This window comes from Chiloscyllium punctatum, chromosome 1, assembly GCF_047496795.1.
Source record: "Chiloscyllium punctatum isolate Juve2018m chromosome 1, sChiPun1.3, whole genome shotgun sequence".
NCBI lineage: Eukaryota > Metazoa > Chordata > Chondrichthyes > Orectolobiformes > Hemiscylliidae > Chiloscyllium > Chiloscyllium punctatum.
The window spans coordinates 6,215,674-6,231,443 of record NC_092739.1 but is presented as its reverse complement, the minus strand read 5'-3'; the positions used below and the strand labels follow the sequence as shown (position 1 = coordinate 6,231,443).

The 15,770-nt window shown below is 43.3% G+C and overlaps 1 protein-coding gene across 3 annotated transcripts in view; it reads left to right on the top strand.

Annotated features, from left to right (window-relative positions):
- fhip1aa (FHF complex subunit HOOK interacting protein 1Aa) overlaps positions 1-15,770 on the top strand; it is a 192,056-nt gene that overhangs the window by 83,208 nt on the left and 93,078 nt on the right. For all 3 annotated transcript variants that reach the window (XM_072553768.1, XM_072553356.1, XM_072552582.1), the window contains one exon: positions 13,508-13,739. In XM_072553768.1, the coding sequence (XP_072409869.1) occupies positions 13,638-13,739 (102 nt within the window). In that variant the 5' untranslated portion in view covers positions 13,508-13,637. The remainder of the gene's footprint in view (positions 1-13,507; positions 13,740-15,770) is intronic.

The window sequence follows — 15,770 nt, the reverse complement described above, 5'->3', positions numbered from 1 at the left end:
AATCTTCGTGTCATCTGCAAATTTGCTGATCATACCAACAGTGCCCTCTTCCAGATCATTTATGTATATTACAAACAACAGTGGCCCCAGCACTGACCCCTGTGGAACACCACTGGTCACCTTTCTCCATTTCAAGAAATTCCCTTCAACTACTACTCTCTGTCTCCTGTTGCTCAACCAGGTCTTTATCCACCTAGCTAGAACACCCTGCACACAATGTGACTTCACTTTCTCCATTAGTCTACTATGGGGAACCTTCTCAAACGCCTTACTAAACTCCGTGTATATGACATCAACAGCCCTTCCTTCATCTATCAACTTGGTCACTTCCTTGGAGAACTCTATAAAGTTGGTAAGGCATTATCTACCCCACACACAACCATGTTGTCGATCACTGATAAGCCCATTCCTTTCCAAATATAAATAGATTTTATCCCTCAGTACCTTCTCCAGCAACTTCTCCCACCACTGACATCAGGCTCACTGGTCTGTAGTTACCCGGAATATCCCTACTACCCTTCTTGTACAGAGAGAACAACATGAGCAACCTTCCAGTCCTCCGGTACCTCACCTGTATTTAAGGATGTCTGTCGGGGTCCCAGCTATTTCCCCTCTCACCTCCCTCACCAGCTGGGATAGATCCCATTTGGTCCTGGGGATTTGTCCACCTTAATAACCTCTAGCCTACCCAACACATCCTCTTTCCTTATGTCAACGTGATCCAGAGAAATCAAACTTCTATCTTTAAACTCAATATTCATCATGTTCCTCTCCTCAGTGAACACTGATGCAAAGTAATCATTCAGAATCTCACCCATTCTCCCAGGTTCAGCACACAGCCTTCCTTAGGTATCCTTTAGTGGACCAATCCTTTCTCTAGTTACCCGCTTGCTGGTTATATAAGAATAAAATGCTTTGGGATTCTCCTTAATTCTGCTTAAAACTATCGCCTAGACTTTATGTACGCTTCCCTTTTCCTCTTGGCTACTCCTATAATTTCTCCTGTCATCCACGGTTCATGAATCTTGCCCTTCTTATCCTTTGCCTTTAACGGGACATGCCGATCCTGCACTATCTTTAACCTATCTATGAAAGCCTCCCACATCTCAAATGTGGACTTCCCTTCAAATAGCTGTGTCCAATCCACATTTCCCAGCTCCTGCCTAATTTTTATGTAATTGGCATTGGTCCAGTTTAGTACTCTTCCCTTCGGTAAAACCAATGACTGCAGATGCTGGAAACCAGATTCTGGAGTAGAGTGGTGCTGGAAAAGCGCAGCAGTTCAGGCAGCATCCGAGGAACAGGAAAATCGATGTTTCGGGCAAAAGCCCTACTCTTCCCTTAAGGCCACTCTCATCTTTATCTATGAGTATTTTAAAACTTACAGAATTGTGGTCACTGTTCCCAAAGAAAGCCCCACCACAACTTCTACCACCTGTCCTGGCTCGTTCCCCAGTACCAGGTCCAGTATGGCCCCTTCCCTTGTCAGACTATTGACATACTGCTCTAGAAAACTCTCCTGGACACTTCTTACAAATTCTACCCCATCCAGACCTCTGACGCTAAGTGTATCCCAGTCAATGTTGGGAAAATTAAAATCTCCCATCACCACTACCCTATTGCCTCCACATCTTCCCATAATCTGTTTACCTATTTGTTCTTCTACCTCACGTTCACTGTTGGGAAGCCTGTAATACAGCCCCAACAATGTAACTGCACCCTTCTTATTTCTCAGCTCCACCCATAATGCCTCACTAGCCAAGATCTCCATAGTGTCCTCCTTTAGCACAGCCGTGATATCGTCCCTGACCAGCAATGCAACACCACCCCCTCTTTTACTTCCCTCCCTGTCCTGTCTGCAACATCTATATCCTGGAACATTTAGTTGCCTATCATCAGGCCCTTCCTTCAACCAAGTCTCTGTGATTGCAATAACACCATACTCCCAGGCACCAATCCAAGCCCCAAGTTCATCTGCCTTACCCACTATCCTCCTTACATTAAAGTAGATGCATTTCAGGCCACCAGTTTTTTTTTTTTGCGCTCACCTGCTCTCTGCCTATTCTCCCCTTTAATAACGCTATCTTCATGATTCTTACCGTCTCCAGTCTCCATCTCGCTGCCTATTTGTTTTCTCTTCTGGTTCCCAGCTCCCTGCCACATTAGTTTAAAACTTCCCCAACAGCAGTAGCAAAACCTCCCCCAAGATCATTGGTTCTGGTCTGTTTCAGATGAAGACCGTCCATTTTGTAATAGTCCCACCTTCCCCAGAATCGGTCCCAATGTCCAACAAATCTGAACCCCTCCCTCCTACACCATCTCTCAAGCCACATGTTCATCCTGCCTATTCTTTCATTTCTCCGCTGGCTTGCACATGGCACAGGTGGTAATCCTGAGATCACTACCTTTGAGGTCCTCTCCTTTAACTTCTCTCCTAGCTCCCTGAATTCTTCTTTCAGGACCTCATCTCGTTTTCTACTTATATCATTGATGCCTATATGCACCATGACAACTGACTGTTCACCCTCCCCCTTTAGAATGCTCTGCAGCCGATCGGTGACATCCCTGACCCGAGCACCTGGGAGGCAACATACCATCCGGGAGTCCCGTTTTCAGCCACAGAACCGCCTATCTACTCCCTTCACAATATAATCCCCTATGACTATGGCTCTCTGAGTCTTTTTCCCGCCCTTCTGAACAGCAGTGCCCGCTACGGTGCCATGATCTTGACAACTGCTGACCTCCCCTGGTGAGCCATCTCCCCCAACAGTATCCAAAACAGTATACCTGTTTGAGAGGGAGATGACCACAGGGGACACCTGCACTGCCTTCCTACTCTTTTTCTATCTTTTGGTCACCCATTCACTGTCTCCCTCAGCAATCCTAACCTGCTGTGTGACCAGTTCACTAAATGTGCTATCCACGACCCCCTCAGCAACGTGGATGCTCCACAGTGAGTCCATCCGCAGCTCTAGAGCCGTCATGTGGTTAAACAACAGCTGCAGCTGGACACACTCCTTGCAAGTGTAAGAGTGAGGAATGTCAGACATGGTCTGAAGCTCCCACATCAAGCAAGAGGCACATGCCACGGGTCTGAGGTCCCCTGCCATTGTAAGCCTTAGCTTTATATGAACTAACTAAAACTAAACAATGCACCTAAATATATGAAAAAGAAAGAAATAAAAGTCTTACCTTATAGAATCTTTTCCTTCTGGTTAGAGGAGGGGGATGTGAGAGAGATACTACATGTGTAGTATCTTAGGTTTAGTCACTGCCCAAATATAAATTAAGCCCTTACCCTTCCCAGCAGCCCTCGCTTCCCTTCACTTTCTCTCTTCACCACTCTATCAAAATGGAGGCCCGACTCCTGAGTTAAGTCCCTTACCCTTCCCAGCAGCCCTAGTTTTACCCCACCTTCTCTCCTTGCCACTCTGTCAAAATAGAGCTTAAAGACAGCCACCTCAAATATGACCAAGAGACACAGGAGCAGAAATTGGTCATTCATTCCTTCAGGTCTGCCCTGTCATTCAATGAAATCATGGCTGGTCTGATAATCCTCAACTCCACTTGCCCCATAACGTTTGACTTCCTTGCACATTTAATATGTCTGTCTCAGCCTTGAATATACATCATAACCCAGCAGTGACAGCCCTCGGTGGTAAAGAATTCCACAGATTTACTACTCTCTGAGAGAAGAAATTTGACCTCATCTCCATCTTAAATAGTTGACTTCTTATTGTGAAATTATGCCCCATCATTCATGAAAAGGTCACTTCTCATTCTTACCAACTCTGGGTAAGGCTCAATCTACTCAATCTCTCCTCCATACGACAGTCCCTTCATACCTGTCGTCAGTTTAGTGAACATCTCTAGGTGGCATCCAAGGCCAGGATGCCTTTCAATTCAGTGGAGATAAGGGGCTCACTATGTTAGATAGAGAACTCCAGCTGTGGTCTGACTCGTGCCTTGTATGGGTTTAACAGAACCTCCCACTTTTACACTCTATTCCCTTTGAAATATTGGCCTTCCCCTAATACCTACCAAACTTTTAGTTTACTAGCTTTTTGTGATCTCATGGATGAAGACTGTCAAATTCCTCTCTTTTGTAGCTTTCAACAATCCTTCTCCATCTTAAATAATATTCAGCTGTTCCTTTTCTTGCCAGAGTGCATAAACTCACATTTCCCCACATTATATTCCACCTCTCAAGTTTTTGCCTCTTCTCATAACTTGTCCATATGCCTCTGCAGACTCTTTGTCTCGTTCGTAGACTTGCCTTCCCACCTATAATTTTTAGTACATTCCCTTCCCTCTCCTCATCCAAGTTATGAATATAAATTGTAAATAATTATCACCCTAGTACCGACTGGTGGAATTCTCCATTCAGCCTGCAGATCTGGATTCAATAACTTAATTATGGCCTTGACAACTATTCCAATTGGTAGGCTGTGGGAGGTGATCATTGTCAGATGGAGGACAAGAAATTGAAGTCATCTGAGGCAAACAGTAGTTATTTCCCACCGTTGTATTTCCCTGTCTGTGCTTGTAGGGTCAGATGGGAAAGGAGTGACACTAGGGTCATGTGATCTGTTCAGTTATACATGTTAAGGGAGAAAGTGAGGACTGCAGATTCTGGAGATCAGAGTCTGGAGTGTGTTGCTGGAAAAACACAGCAGGTCAGGCAGCATCCGAGGAGCAGGAGAATTGATATTTCAGGTGTAAGCTCTTCTTCAGGAATGTGGGAGGTCTCCAAGGGGGCTGAGAGATAAATGGGAGGAGGGGTTGGGTCTGGAGGGAAGGTAGCTGGGAAGGTTGGAGGTGATGGTGATAGGTTGGAGCAGAGGGTGGAGCAGATAGGTGGGAAGGACGATGGACATGTAGGATAGTTCAAGAGAGTGGTGCCGAATTGGAGGGCTGGATCTAGGATAAAGTGAGGGGAGGGAAGATGAGGAAACTGGTGAAATCAATATTGATCCCGTGTGGTTGGAGGGTCCCAAGGAGGAAGTTGAGGGGCTTCTTGACCTCCTCTTCACCCAACCCCCCCCCCCCCCCCCAAAAGTTCTTGATGAAGGGCGTATGCTCGAACAGCGACTGTCTTCCTCCTCGGATACTGCCTGACCGGCTGTGCTTTTTCGACAACACACCTTTTGAGTTGTATGCGCTAAACCTACCACTGACTGGCTTAGACTGACCAGAACAGTCTACCCAACATCCTGCAATTCAGGATTACTGATCTGTAGGAAACTGTCTCATTAGCAGCAAAGTCAGGTGTAGCAAAGCAACGTTGACTTTGATTCCAGGCCCCAGGAGGATGGGTTAGCCTTGCACTGGTATCCCTAAGCAGCACCTCCTTCCAGTAACTTACCCAAACACTAGTGACCAATACCTTTAGTAATTGCTTATGTTGCTTGACCTTTCACCCCTGGTGGGCCGAGGAGCGCGTATGTGAATGAGAGCCAGATTCGGAAGTGTCTGTGGCACAAGCTGCAGGTATGGTGGTGGAGAGGTTTGAGGGTGGGGAGATAATTGTACCCACCTTTGCGGTATACACCCCATTCCAGCTCTCTCTGTTAATACTGCCATTAGAAGCTCCACTCTAAGTGACGAATCATTACACTATTGAATGGTGCTCAGTGATGTGTGGAGATTAGACACAGGTTGAAGTTGCCATGTGTTGTGGGTGTTTTTGAACTCTGTGCTGCCCCAAGGTGTCTCCCACATTGGTTCCTCATCGTCATTTCTAGCAGGCACCTGGAAAGTAACATTGGCACTGCCCCTTTCAGGGTCTTCCCTCAAAGTTGGTGAAAACTAGACCAAGGATACACAATGCTGTGACTATCTATTTCAGTTCTGCAGGGGTCTGTGTAATAGGTACTGAAAGGGATTATTGGGGGCTAAAGGGATGGCAGCTATTTTCACCCAGAGGTACAATCACTGCCTTCACAGCAGAAACAGTCCACTGTCAAACTCTTGATTTCCCCTTTCCAAATCTCCTGCTATTATTCTGTGCCCCCTTCTTCTCTGGGGGCTGCTATCATTTGAGATATTAGGCTCTAAATCAATAAATGCCTGCTGTGAGCGTTCTGTGACTGTTGAACCTGAAAGCTGAGTTCTAGTGAGCCGTGAGTGTTTCAGGAGCTAGGTGGAAACATGCCGTCAGTTATGTATCTGAAAATATGCACAAGTATTTTTCTTTGTTGCCTATTCCTGTTGAGGAACGAGAGATCACTTCCCAAATTTAGATCTCAATTCAGTGGAGAGCACTAAGCAAAAAAAAACAGCTTTAGCTTTTAATTGAAATCCGTGTGACCTTTTTAGCTTATCTAACAGTACGTTTGAGGGATGGACTAGGCCAGTCTGGTGCTTTATCACATGAGCTAATGGCGATTTGTTGTCAAGCTCAGTGACACAGGAGATGCAAGTAGCTCTCTGCAAGTAAAGGTGACCCAGTTCCTGCAAACTTAAATGTCTATATTTAGGATGAAAGTTTACTCTTCTGTTGCTCGGCTTTGTTCTCCTAACTATCAACATTTGATGAGAATAATTTCATCACCTTGCCTTCGCTTTACCCTGTTGCAAGATTTATGAGGACAGCAAGTATCCATTTCACAGTGTTGGACATGGCTCTCTTGAAGCTTGCTGCAATTTGAAATTGGTCAGCTTGTTATAACTTGATCATTTCAATAATTCCCTGCTTTACATGGGCAATTTAAAGCTGGCCAATCCCAGCATCAGTATGAATATGGAGTTTTCCAGCTTTTAATCTGACCTGGAACTAATGTTAATTTTATGTAAACTAATGGGATCTTTTGTCTGAGCTGCAGGAATATAATTGGTCTGGATATCAGCAAAGATCCTCAAGTTAGTCCAATCTCCTCCTATCTCAGTGAGGTAAAAGTTGAAAATGGAAGTGGATTAATATTTGTCACATTTGAAACACGCTCCATTATTGTGAGATTCAAATTGTTGTGCATCTAAATTACATTACAATTCACTGGAGGGGAAGCTTTTTTAAAGAAGTGTTCTTGCATGTTTATCTACGTAGATCCTTTACTTAATTGCAGCTGAAGGTGGGATCAGAACAGACTTAATCTTCCTTTTATCTTGGTGCTGGAAAGCTACAGTTCCAATTATTATGGTGTGAGAGTGATTTAGACATTAGGATTGTGATTCCTGCACTGTGGCGCAAATTTGAATTTTGTGTGACGGGATGCAATGAGCGATATATTGATTCAGCTACTTGGTATACTTCTCATTCTCCTTACAGCTGAGAAACGGTTGAATAAGCAATGTTTCATAACAAATGGATTTTGTCTCTTTTTTTTGTTGTTCTAATGAGCTAATATACTGCAAACTAACTTTTGGTCATATTTAATTTGGCACACATTTTAAGCAGAGATTTGAGGTATTTTTCAAAAGCCTTGAAGGGAGAAGGGATTGCAATGAAGTTCCATTCCTTTCTCCTTCTCTGAATTGGAACGAATGCAACATTCACTGTGTGGTGAAGGAACACTGTCGCAATAGAAAGAAAAAGCTTGAATTTACACAATGCCTTTCATAATACCACGTGTATTGATCACAAAAGAGCTCCAGATCCAACGCAGTACTTCCAAGTGCATGTTTAAGATTTGTGTGTATAATGGTTCAATCGTTCTATTTTTGACTGTGGGTCTATTGACTGATCTAGTCTCGCTGTGCCTGCTAAACTTGCTGCAGTGTGTGCTCAATGCAAAGCTCTATAAAGAGCTGGAAACCAGAACAACCTCAGCATTATCGTCTCCCGTCCTTGGGCATACACTTGAGTAAAGTACATCAATGTTAAATGCACCTGCAGATATACCTGTAAATGTCCCATACGTAGTACTTGGACAGAGTATGGATTTAATGGACCAGGAAGTATGAAAACTTGTAAAAAGTGCTTTTGTTTTGACAATTTTATTTATAAATTGATGGAAGGTTATGCTTTATTGAAGTCCTTTATGAATTGAACAAGCTCTATTACATGCCAGTGAGCAGTAAAATTGCAAACTATTGAACTGTAAATTTCCTTTGCAATAAAATGCCTTTATGATTTATCATGTTTTACAAAATGAGCCTGTTAAACCTGTGTATTCAAGAGGAAGTACTATTAATGTAAGAAGGCAACAAAACTGAGTGAAATTTTACAATAAAATTTCTTTCAACAATATTAGTTGGTCATGCATGTAGCAAATTATTTATTTTGTGCTTCTCCTATTGATGGCTATGTACTGTTAGCAAGGAATGGAAAGCAATAGAGTTACCAAAATATTAAAATATTATTGATTACCTTGCTTGGTATCAGATGCAAACACTTTTATGTTAATTTTGTACAAGAAAAGAAGGAAGCCATTTTAAATTCTAACCATTATTGCTGCAGATTTCTCTATCACAGAATCTGTAACATTGAGTGTACATATTAAAAAAAGTCACATTCCTGGTGTTATAGCTACCATACATTACATTTGAAAAATACCATTTATTGCAATGAAATGTCTTTTGGTGTTACACTCTGCTGTTGTAGTTGAGTAAATACTTACTAAAGTTCTCGTCAATTGATGTTATCTTCTGGTGTCTGATGAGCATATGGAGCACAGGCTGCAGTAACAGAGGGGGTCAAAAAAAACAGGACATAGGCCACAACCGTTAGATTCCACAGACTGAAAGCATTCCCTCTTGTGAAGCATTTGTTTTGGTTCCTGAAATATCTCCAAGCAGCAGGTGAAGTAAGTTGATTTGGCACTTGCTGTTCACTACAATTTTTGGTGTTTAATTTCTCGCAAGACTAGTTTTTTATAAATTTTTTTAAAAATCTGTTCAACTTGAGCAACAGTTGGTGTCATTGTGGTGTTGTGGGTAAATCACCAAAAGTTACCTTTAATGTGGCTACTTATTCAGAAATCTCACAATCAAGTACTGAAATGGTGATTTAAATTTTATTGTACATAGCAACCAAAATAAGATTCCTCAAGTAAGCATGTTAAGCCCTGCAACTCAGTTTGGCTGTTAGCTGGCTAATGGTTAAACTTGGCCATGATTCCACTCAGTGGTCTCCGCAAGTGTCCAGGGTTCAACCTTTAGCAGGACGTCAAAGAACAGCACTGCACAAAGGGGGAGTTTTAGTGTTCAGTTCTTATATAAATGTTCATGCTTCAGGACTATGATGTGATATATTGATAATTCTTTAGATTCTTTCATCCAAAATATTGATTATTCTCTTTGAGTCCTTGAGACCGCAGCTTGCTTCCTTATCAGAAATAGCTTCTTTATTCCTTGTTACGTTTGGCTTTAACTGTGTTTGAAGACACCGTTTTAATGCAGTTAACTCTTTAAGTTCTTCTGCAGGGCAAACATTGTCCTTTGTGGCAATAAAGCAAGCAGCTTTCCAAGCAGTTTTGTTTATGTAATCTCAACTCCATCCTTTCCATGGCGTGGCTAATTGCTTTCAATCTCTGTCTAACAGCTTGTCTTTTTATTGCTTAACAGCTTCCTCCAAATAGTTATTGCTGCTGCTTTCTATGTTTATCTTTTGTTGGTTCATTCAATCCATGAATGGTTACTGAAGTTTATAATGGCACAGTGGTGTATCTGAAAGCTATGAGCTGTGTGGATTGCATGTTATCAGAAGTGGTCACCCTACCACTTAAAGATGTCAAGGCAGAGGGAGATGAGGTGTTTCCCACATAACCAAGGAGGATCAGGTAGGTAGATAGTTCAAGGGGTCCCCTGAGTGATTGCAACTGATGTACAGTTATCATGAGAGCTGGAAGTGTTGGTTCATCTGGGTAGTGCATCCAGAGCTAAGCCTGTGGTAACATGGGAGGCTAAGCTGTCCAGGAGGGAAGACGAGGAATAAGATCTACCTGCATTCACCTGCTGGAACATAGCTGACTTCTAAAACAGGATAGAATCTCACTGGATTCGAGATTAGACTCAAGATTAGAGTGGTGCTGGAAAAGCACAGCAGGTCAGGCAGCATCCAAGGAGCAGGAAAATCCACGAGCAGGAAGGGCCATTCCTGAGGAAGGACTTTTGCCCAAAATGTCAATTTTCCTGCTCCTCTGACGCTGCCTGACGTACTATGCTTTTCCAGCACTACTCTAATCCCCAGCATCTGCATCCTAGAATCGCACTGGAACCAGTTTCCATCCCAAAATGCAGCCAACTGTGGGCAATCTCCTCTGCCATGAGCTGATATCCCAGACCCTGAATTTCTTTTGAATTAATGCACTCACACTTAACTGTAGAATCTGCATGCCAAGGTTACTACTTATTCTAAACATTGACATTGACATTTTAAATTGGTTTGCTATATCGTCTCGAAATTTGTAAAGTTCCATATAAAAATGGCAAATGTGTTATCGCAATTTTTTCTTCCCCTTTCACACGTCCAGAGAAATTGACTTTCATCTTAAAAGAAGTCTGGAAATAAGTTTTAGTTTTGAAAATCGTCCTTATTTTTCTAAAATTATTTGGAGAAATGCTATTGGACGAAAAGTGCTGAAACTGAAAGGAGGTTGTCAGTATTGTGGACGGAGTAGTGTTGATCCCTCTCCGGAATTTTGATGCTGAGAATTCTATACCTGGATAAAATCCAAATCCACCACCTCTAAAAGCTTGAAGGGAATCATTAAAAGGCTTAAACAACTCAGTGGAGAAATTGACTTGTTATTATAATGTGTTTAGTTTATCTTTTTCTAAATATTCATTTTATTCAAGCTGTATTTTGCACAGTGCATTTTTTCTAGTTACTGAAGGGGAAGAGAAGTGATATTAAAATAAAGTTCATACCAGGTGGTCAGGTTATGAAAGCAGGAGTTAGTGTTTTTTCCTTTATAGCAATGTGTCTGAGTGCCTTGCTGGACAATTATGAATGGGCTATTCATCACTGCTGCACCCTGAAGATGGTTATTCTCGCAATACATATATTTACCATTCTCAACATCAGAAAATACTCCAAAAAGCTATACTGTACGTCATTAACCAAAGAAATGTAAGTCCTGAAAAGAATTAAATACTGTATGCATTAGGCAGTATCAGAAACTTTGAAAGAAAACTCGCATTTATTTTGCACTTTTCACATACTCTATGGTTTAAGTTCCTTATAGGCAATTCATAACTTCACGTGTTGTGTTTTGGTCTTAAACCTGGCAACTTGATTGTTGTAAGCTAATGCCTATGTAGGATATTGAGACCTTTGTCGGTGGAGCTCATCAGTTGGCTCATGCAACAACACACAACCCTTGCTTATCAAATAAGGTCCCCTGTACCATTCCCATGTCTGAGATCAGGGTCAAAAAGAGTGTTGCTGGAAAAGCACGGCAGGTCAGGCAGCATCCGAGGAGCAGGAGAGTCGACGTTTCGGGCCTAAGCCCTCACTTTCTCCACAAGTGAGATCAGCTAACCCTCCATGCGCCTAGCCGGCCCCATGTTCTCTCTCCTGCCTTTGTGCCTCCAGTACTCGCTAGTGAAAGTCACGGAGCCATCAGAAGAGATTCAGATGCTAACCGTTTGCTGTGCGTTTCCCAAGCTGAATTTTAGACCCATCAAACTCTTGACTAAAGGGTTAGATTTGGCATTAGGCCTGCCTCTGAGGTAGTAATAAGCCCAGCAGAGACAACAGAAGGTAAAGTTAGCACTTCAAGTGTTAGTGATTTTTTTGCCTGCTGTGGTCAGTCCCACATTCAGATGGCTTCAAACTGTTCAGATTAAAAATGCTGCCCAGATCAATACAGGGGGCTGTGTCCTGAATTTCACTTTTTTAAAAAAATTCTATTTTTCTTTGAGTTTATTAGGCATAGCACAGGTTTAGCGCTTCCATCCCTGAAGGACAGATGTAGGAAGCATGAATAATCATTGCAGTGAAGCAAAATGGTGGGACAAAGTATGTGTTGTTCAGCTGTAGAAATTGTACCCAGTAAAATGTTGCGATATCAGAATTTGAGATGGAGCCAATAGTAGAGACAGCAGCTTTGGTTCCTGCTCGGATTAGCTGACCTGTCCCCCTGTTGTGTGCGCGTGTGTGTCTGTGTGTGTTGACATTGGGTGAGGGATAACATTGACTTTGACTGTCTCACACTATTAAAGAACCAGCTGGTACCCACAGACTATCTGGCTCACATCAACCAAATCCTGCAGTTCTTCCCTCCCACCCGTCCCCCTTTCCTGCAGCTCAAGGGAGCTTGGCTTGACCATCAACAAGCTATTTCTCACCTGTTGTGCTCTCATTCTACCCCTTAATCACTCCCACCCAATGTGTCCCCATGTGCTCGTACCCTCCCACCCCATCACACCAGTGTCTCTACCCCACCCCAGCCACTTTGCCCCTGCCTCCTGTTGGTGAGCTATTGGCCTTCCCCACTGATCACCATCTTTCCCCCCACCCCTCTACCATTGTTCTGGGTTTTAGGTACAGGTCATTCTGCTATAATCTGCTTTTCGTTAAAGAGAATTTGCTACAATGTGATTGGTGAATTGGGGACGCTGTTTCTAAAGCGCGAACTTCTAAAATGTGTGTTGGCTGTAACACTATTACAGTGCCAACACTTTAAGCACTGTTTCTAGAGCACGATCTTTCTATAACATGGGTTTACACAAGAACGCAACCATCATCTTATAGAAGAACTACATATGGTGCCACTCAATGGAACCAGATTATCTTCAGATCTCTTTTGTACATCTGTGTGTTAAGTGACCTTGGGCTGCCCCCATCTCAGTGGGTGAATGTAGAAATTGGTGCCAACTGCACCCATCTGACCAAGCTGAGATTTGCCCTGATTTCCAGATAAACTAATTGACGAGAGATTATACGTTCAACTTTATTTTCAATCAGCTCTGACCAAACTGAATAATGAATTTGTGACATGGAGCAAGGCCAGTGATGCTTTGAGTGGCCAGGGGCAGTATTATAAAAGGTGCTACATAAATTCCCTTCAGCATTAGGTTGGAGACAACAGGATAAGTAACATTTAACTCTGTGGAAACTTTTATAGTGATTAAAGCTCTCTACAGAGCTTAAATTACTTGTTTTTTAATAAGCATTTTCCTCCCTGTTGTGTAAAAATAGTAAGGGTAAAGTAGAGTAGATTTTATTTGTCATTTCTACCATACAAAACTGATACAGTAAAAGAAAGAGACAGTGTTCCTTCAGGACTGACGTGCTACATGGACAGCACAAACTACGCGATCATACAAAGGGTGGCATAAAGTGCATAAGAAGTGCAAAACCCGCAAATTACAGTGTAATGAAAGAATGATAATTAATAGACATCGTTCCAGAAGCAATTCGAAGTCGTGCAAAGAATTTCAGGTGGAACAGAATCTGGTCACACAGTGTCAAGGAGTCTGATGGCTTGGGGCAGAAACAATGAAAGCATAACCATAACCGAGGGCTCCATGTAAACGAATGGGGTGCATATCTGTTCAGTAAGTTGATTTGACAGTGTTCTTATCAGTATATTTTATTGACATATTTTAACTTTTTTTTTAGGTTAATACAAAACGATAACTAGACTGTCTTTGCCCAGTATGGTGACTGAAGCAGTGGGATTGCAGAAAGGGATGGGATATTTTCTGCTAACACATTTCTGATATGGTCTAAAAGAGATTCAACGCGCAACATGGCTTCAACTGCCGTCAACAAAGGGAGCCAGCAGTTCCCAAGTCTCTCGGGTGTGGACTCCGAAACCTGCACCATTGTGTTTAAAAACCACTGGGCCCAGGTAAGTCTGATTTGTAAGTCCACCAAACGAAATAACATTTAGATGGGAAGGAAAGGTGTCATTGAACATGCATTGGATGCATTAATAACTTAGGTTTCAGGTTACAGGGGGACTCGCTGCAATGACAGGGCTCTGTCTGGAAACCTGGAAGACAGGGTCCCCTATGTCACGTGGTGTTTTCACTGTGCTATTTGACCCAGGCAGGTTCTGCTCTCGATGTCAGCTGATTAGCTTCCAGTCAGGCAGAGAGCACACCAGATGGCCTGTGTGATAGAATCATACAGCACAGAAGAGGCCCTTCACCCCTTTTGAGTCTGTACTACCCTATCCATACTAATCATACATTCTAACACTTTGCCCATCACCTTGAAGATTTTAACATTTTCATGTACTTTTTAAAGTTTGAGCCTTCCTGCCCCTCCAACCCTCTCAGTAATTGTATTCCAGATTCTCACCATCTTTTGGATGAAAATAGTTTTTCCTCCTGTTTTCTGTTAATCCCCAGCTCTTCACCCTAAGATTCTGCCCCTTCCTTATTGACCCTTCAACTGAAGGGAACAGCAGCTTCCTATCAACCATGTTTATGCCACTCATAATTTTGTATTCATATCAAATCAGGTCCTCCTCTGTTCTGAAGAAAATAACCTGAGCCTATCCAGCCTCATAGCGAAGATGCTGCATCCCTGGTGAAACTCCTCTGCACTCCCCTCCAGTGCAGTCCTGGCCTTCCTGTGAGCTGGTGACCAGCATTACACACACAGTACTCCAGTTGTGGCCTAACCAGTTTTGTCCATCTCCAGCATGAACTCCCTGCTCTTATAATCTAGGCTACGACTGATGAGGGGATGTGTCCCTTATGCCGCCGTAACTACCCTATTAACCTGTCCTGCCACCATCAGGGATCTGTCAACAAGCACCCCAAGGTCCTTGGTCCTCAAGCTTCCTAATGTCCTGCCATTTATTGAGTACTCCCTTGTCTTGTTACTTCTTCCAGGTGCATCACCTCATACACCTTTCAGGATTAAATGCCATCTGCCACTGACCTGCTGATCTCTTCAACCTGGCTAAGTCTTCCTATAACCCAAGACCTTTTTCCTCACTGTTAATCACTCGGCCAATCATTGTGTCATCTTCAAACTCATCATGCCGCCCCCATTTTCATCTACATTGTTTATATATCTCATGGCAAATAAGGGACCCAGTACTTGTCCCTAATGTACACCGACCTCCAGTCATACAACAGCCTTCTACCACCATCCTCTGTCTTCTACCCCTCAATTGATTTTGGTTCCTGATCCCCCATCCACCAGTTTGAACATGTCCTCACGTTGAGCGACTTTACACCTATTTAGGGGTGGCATGGTGGCTCAGTGGTTAACACTGCTACCTTACAGCACTAGGGACCTGGGTTCGATTCCCACCTCGGGCGGCTGTCTGTGTGGAGTTTGCACATTCTCCCTGTGTCTGTGTGGGTTTCCTCCAGGTGCTACGGTTTCCTCCCACAGTCCAAAGATGTGCAGATCAGGTGGACTGGCCATGGGAAATTGCCCACAGTGTGGGTTATTAGTCGGGGTAAATATAGGGTAGGGGAATGGGTCTAGGTGGGTTACTGTGCAGAGGGTTGGTGTGGACTTGTTGGGCCAAAGGGCCTGTTTCCCCATTGTAGAGATTCATCCAGATACACCGTGCCCCTCTGGATGCCCATTTGGGTCTTGCCTACATCTGCCATTGTCTGAGAAGTGGTGAACATTCTTTGTTCCAGTTCTAGGAACACTTTCCTCATCTCTGTTTTGGTATATTAGTGGGTGGCAAGGTGGCACAGTGGTTAGCACTGCTGCCTCACTGCGCCAGAGACCCGGGTTCAATTCCTGCCTCAAGCAAATGACTGTGTGGAGTTTGTACATTCTCCCCGTGTCTGCGTGGGTTTCCTCCAGGTGCTCCGGTTTCCTCCCACATTCCAAAAATGTGCAGGTTAGGTGAATTGGCCATGCTAAACTACCTGTAGTGTTAGGTGAAGGGGTAAATGTAGGG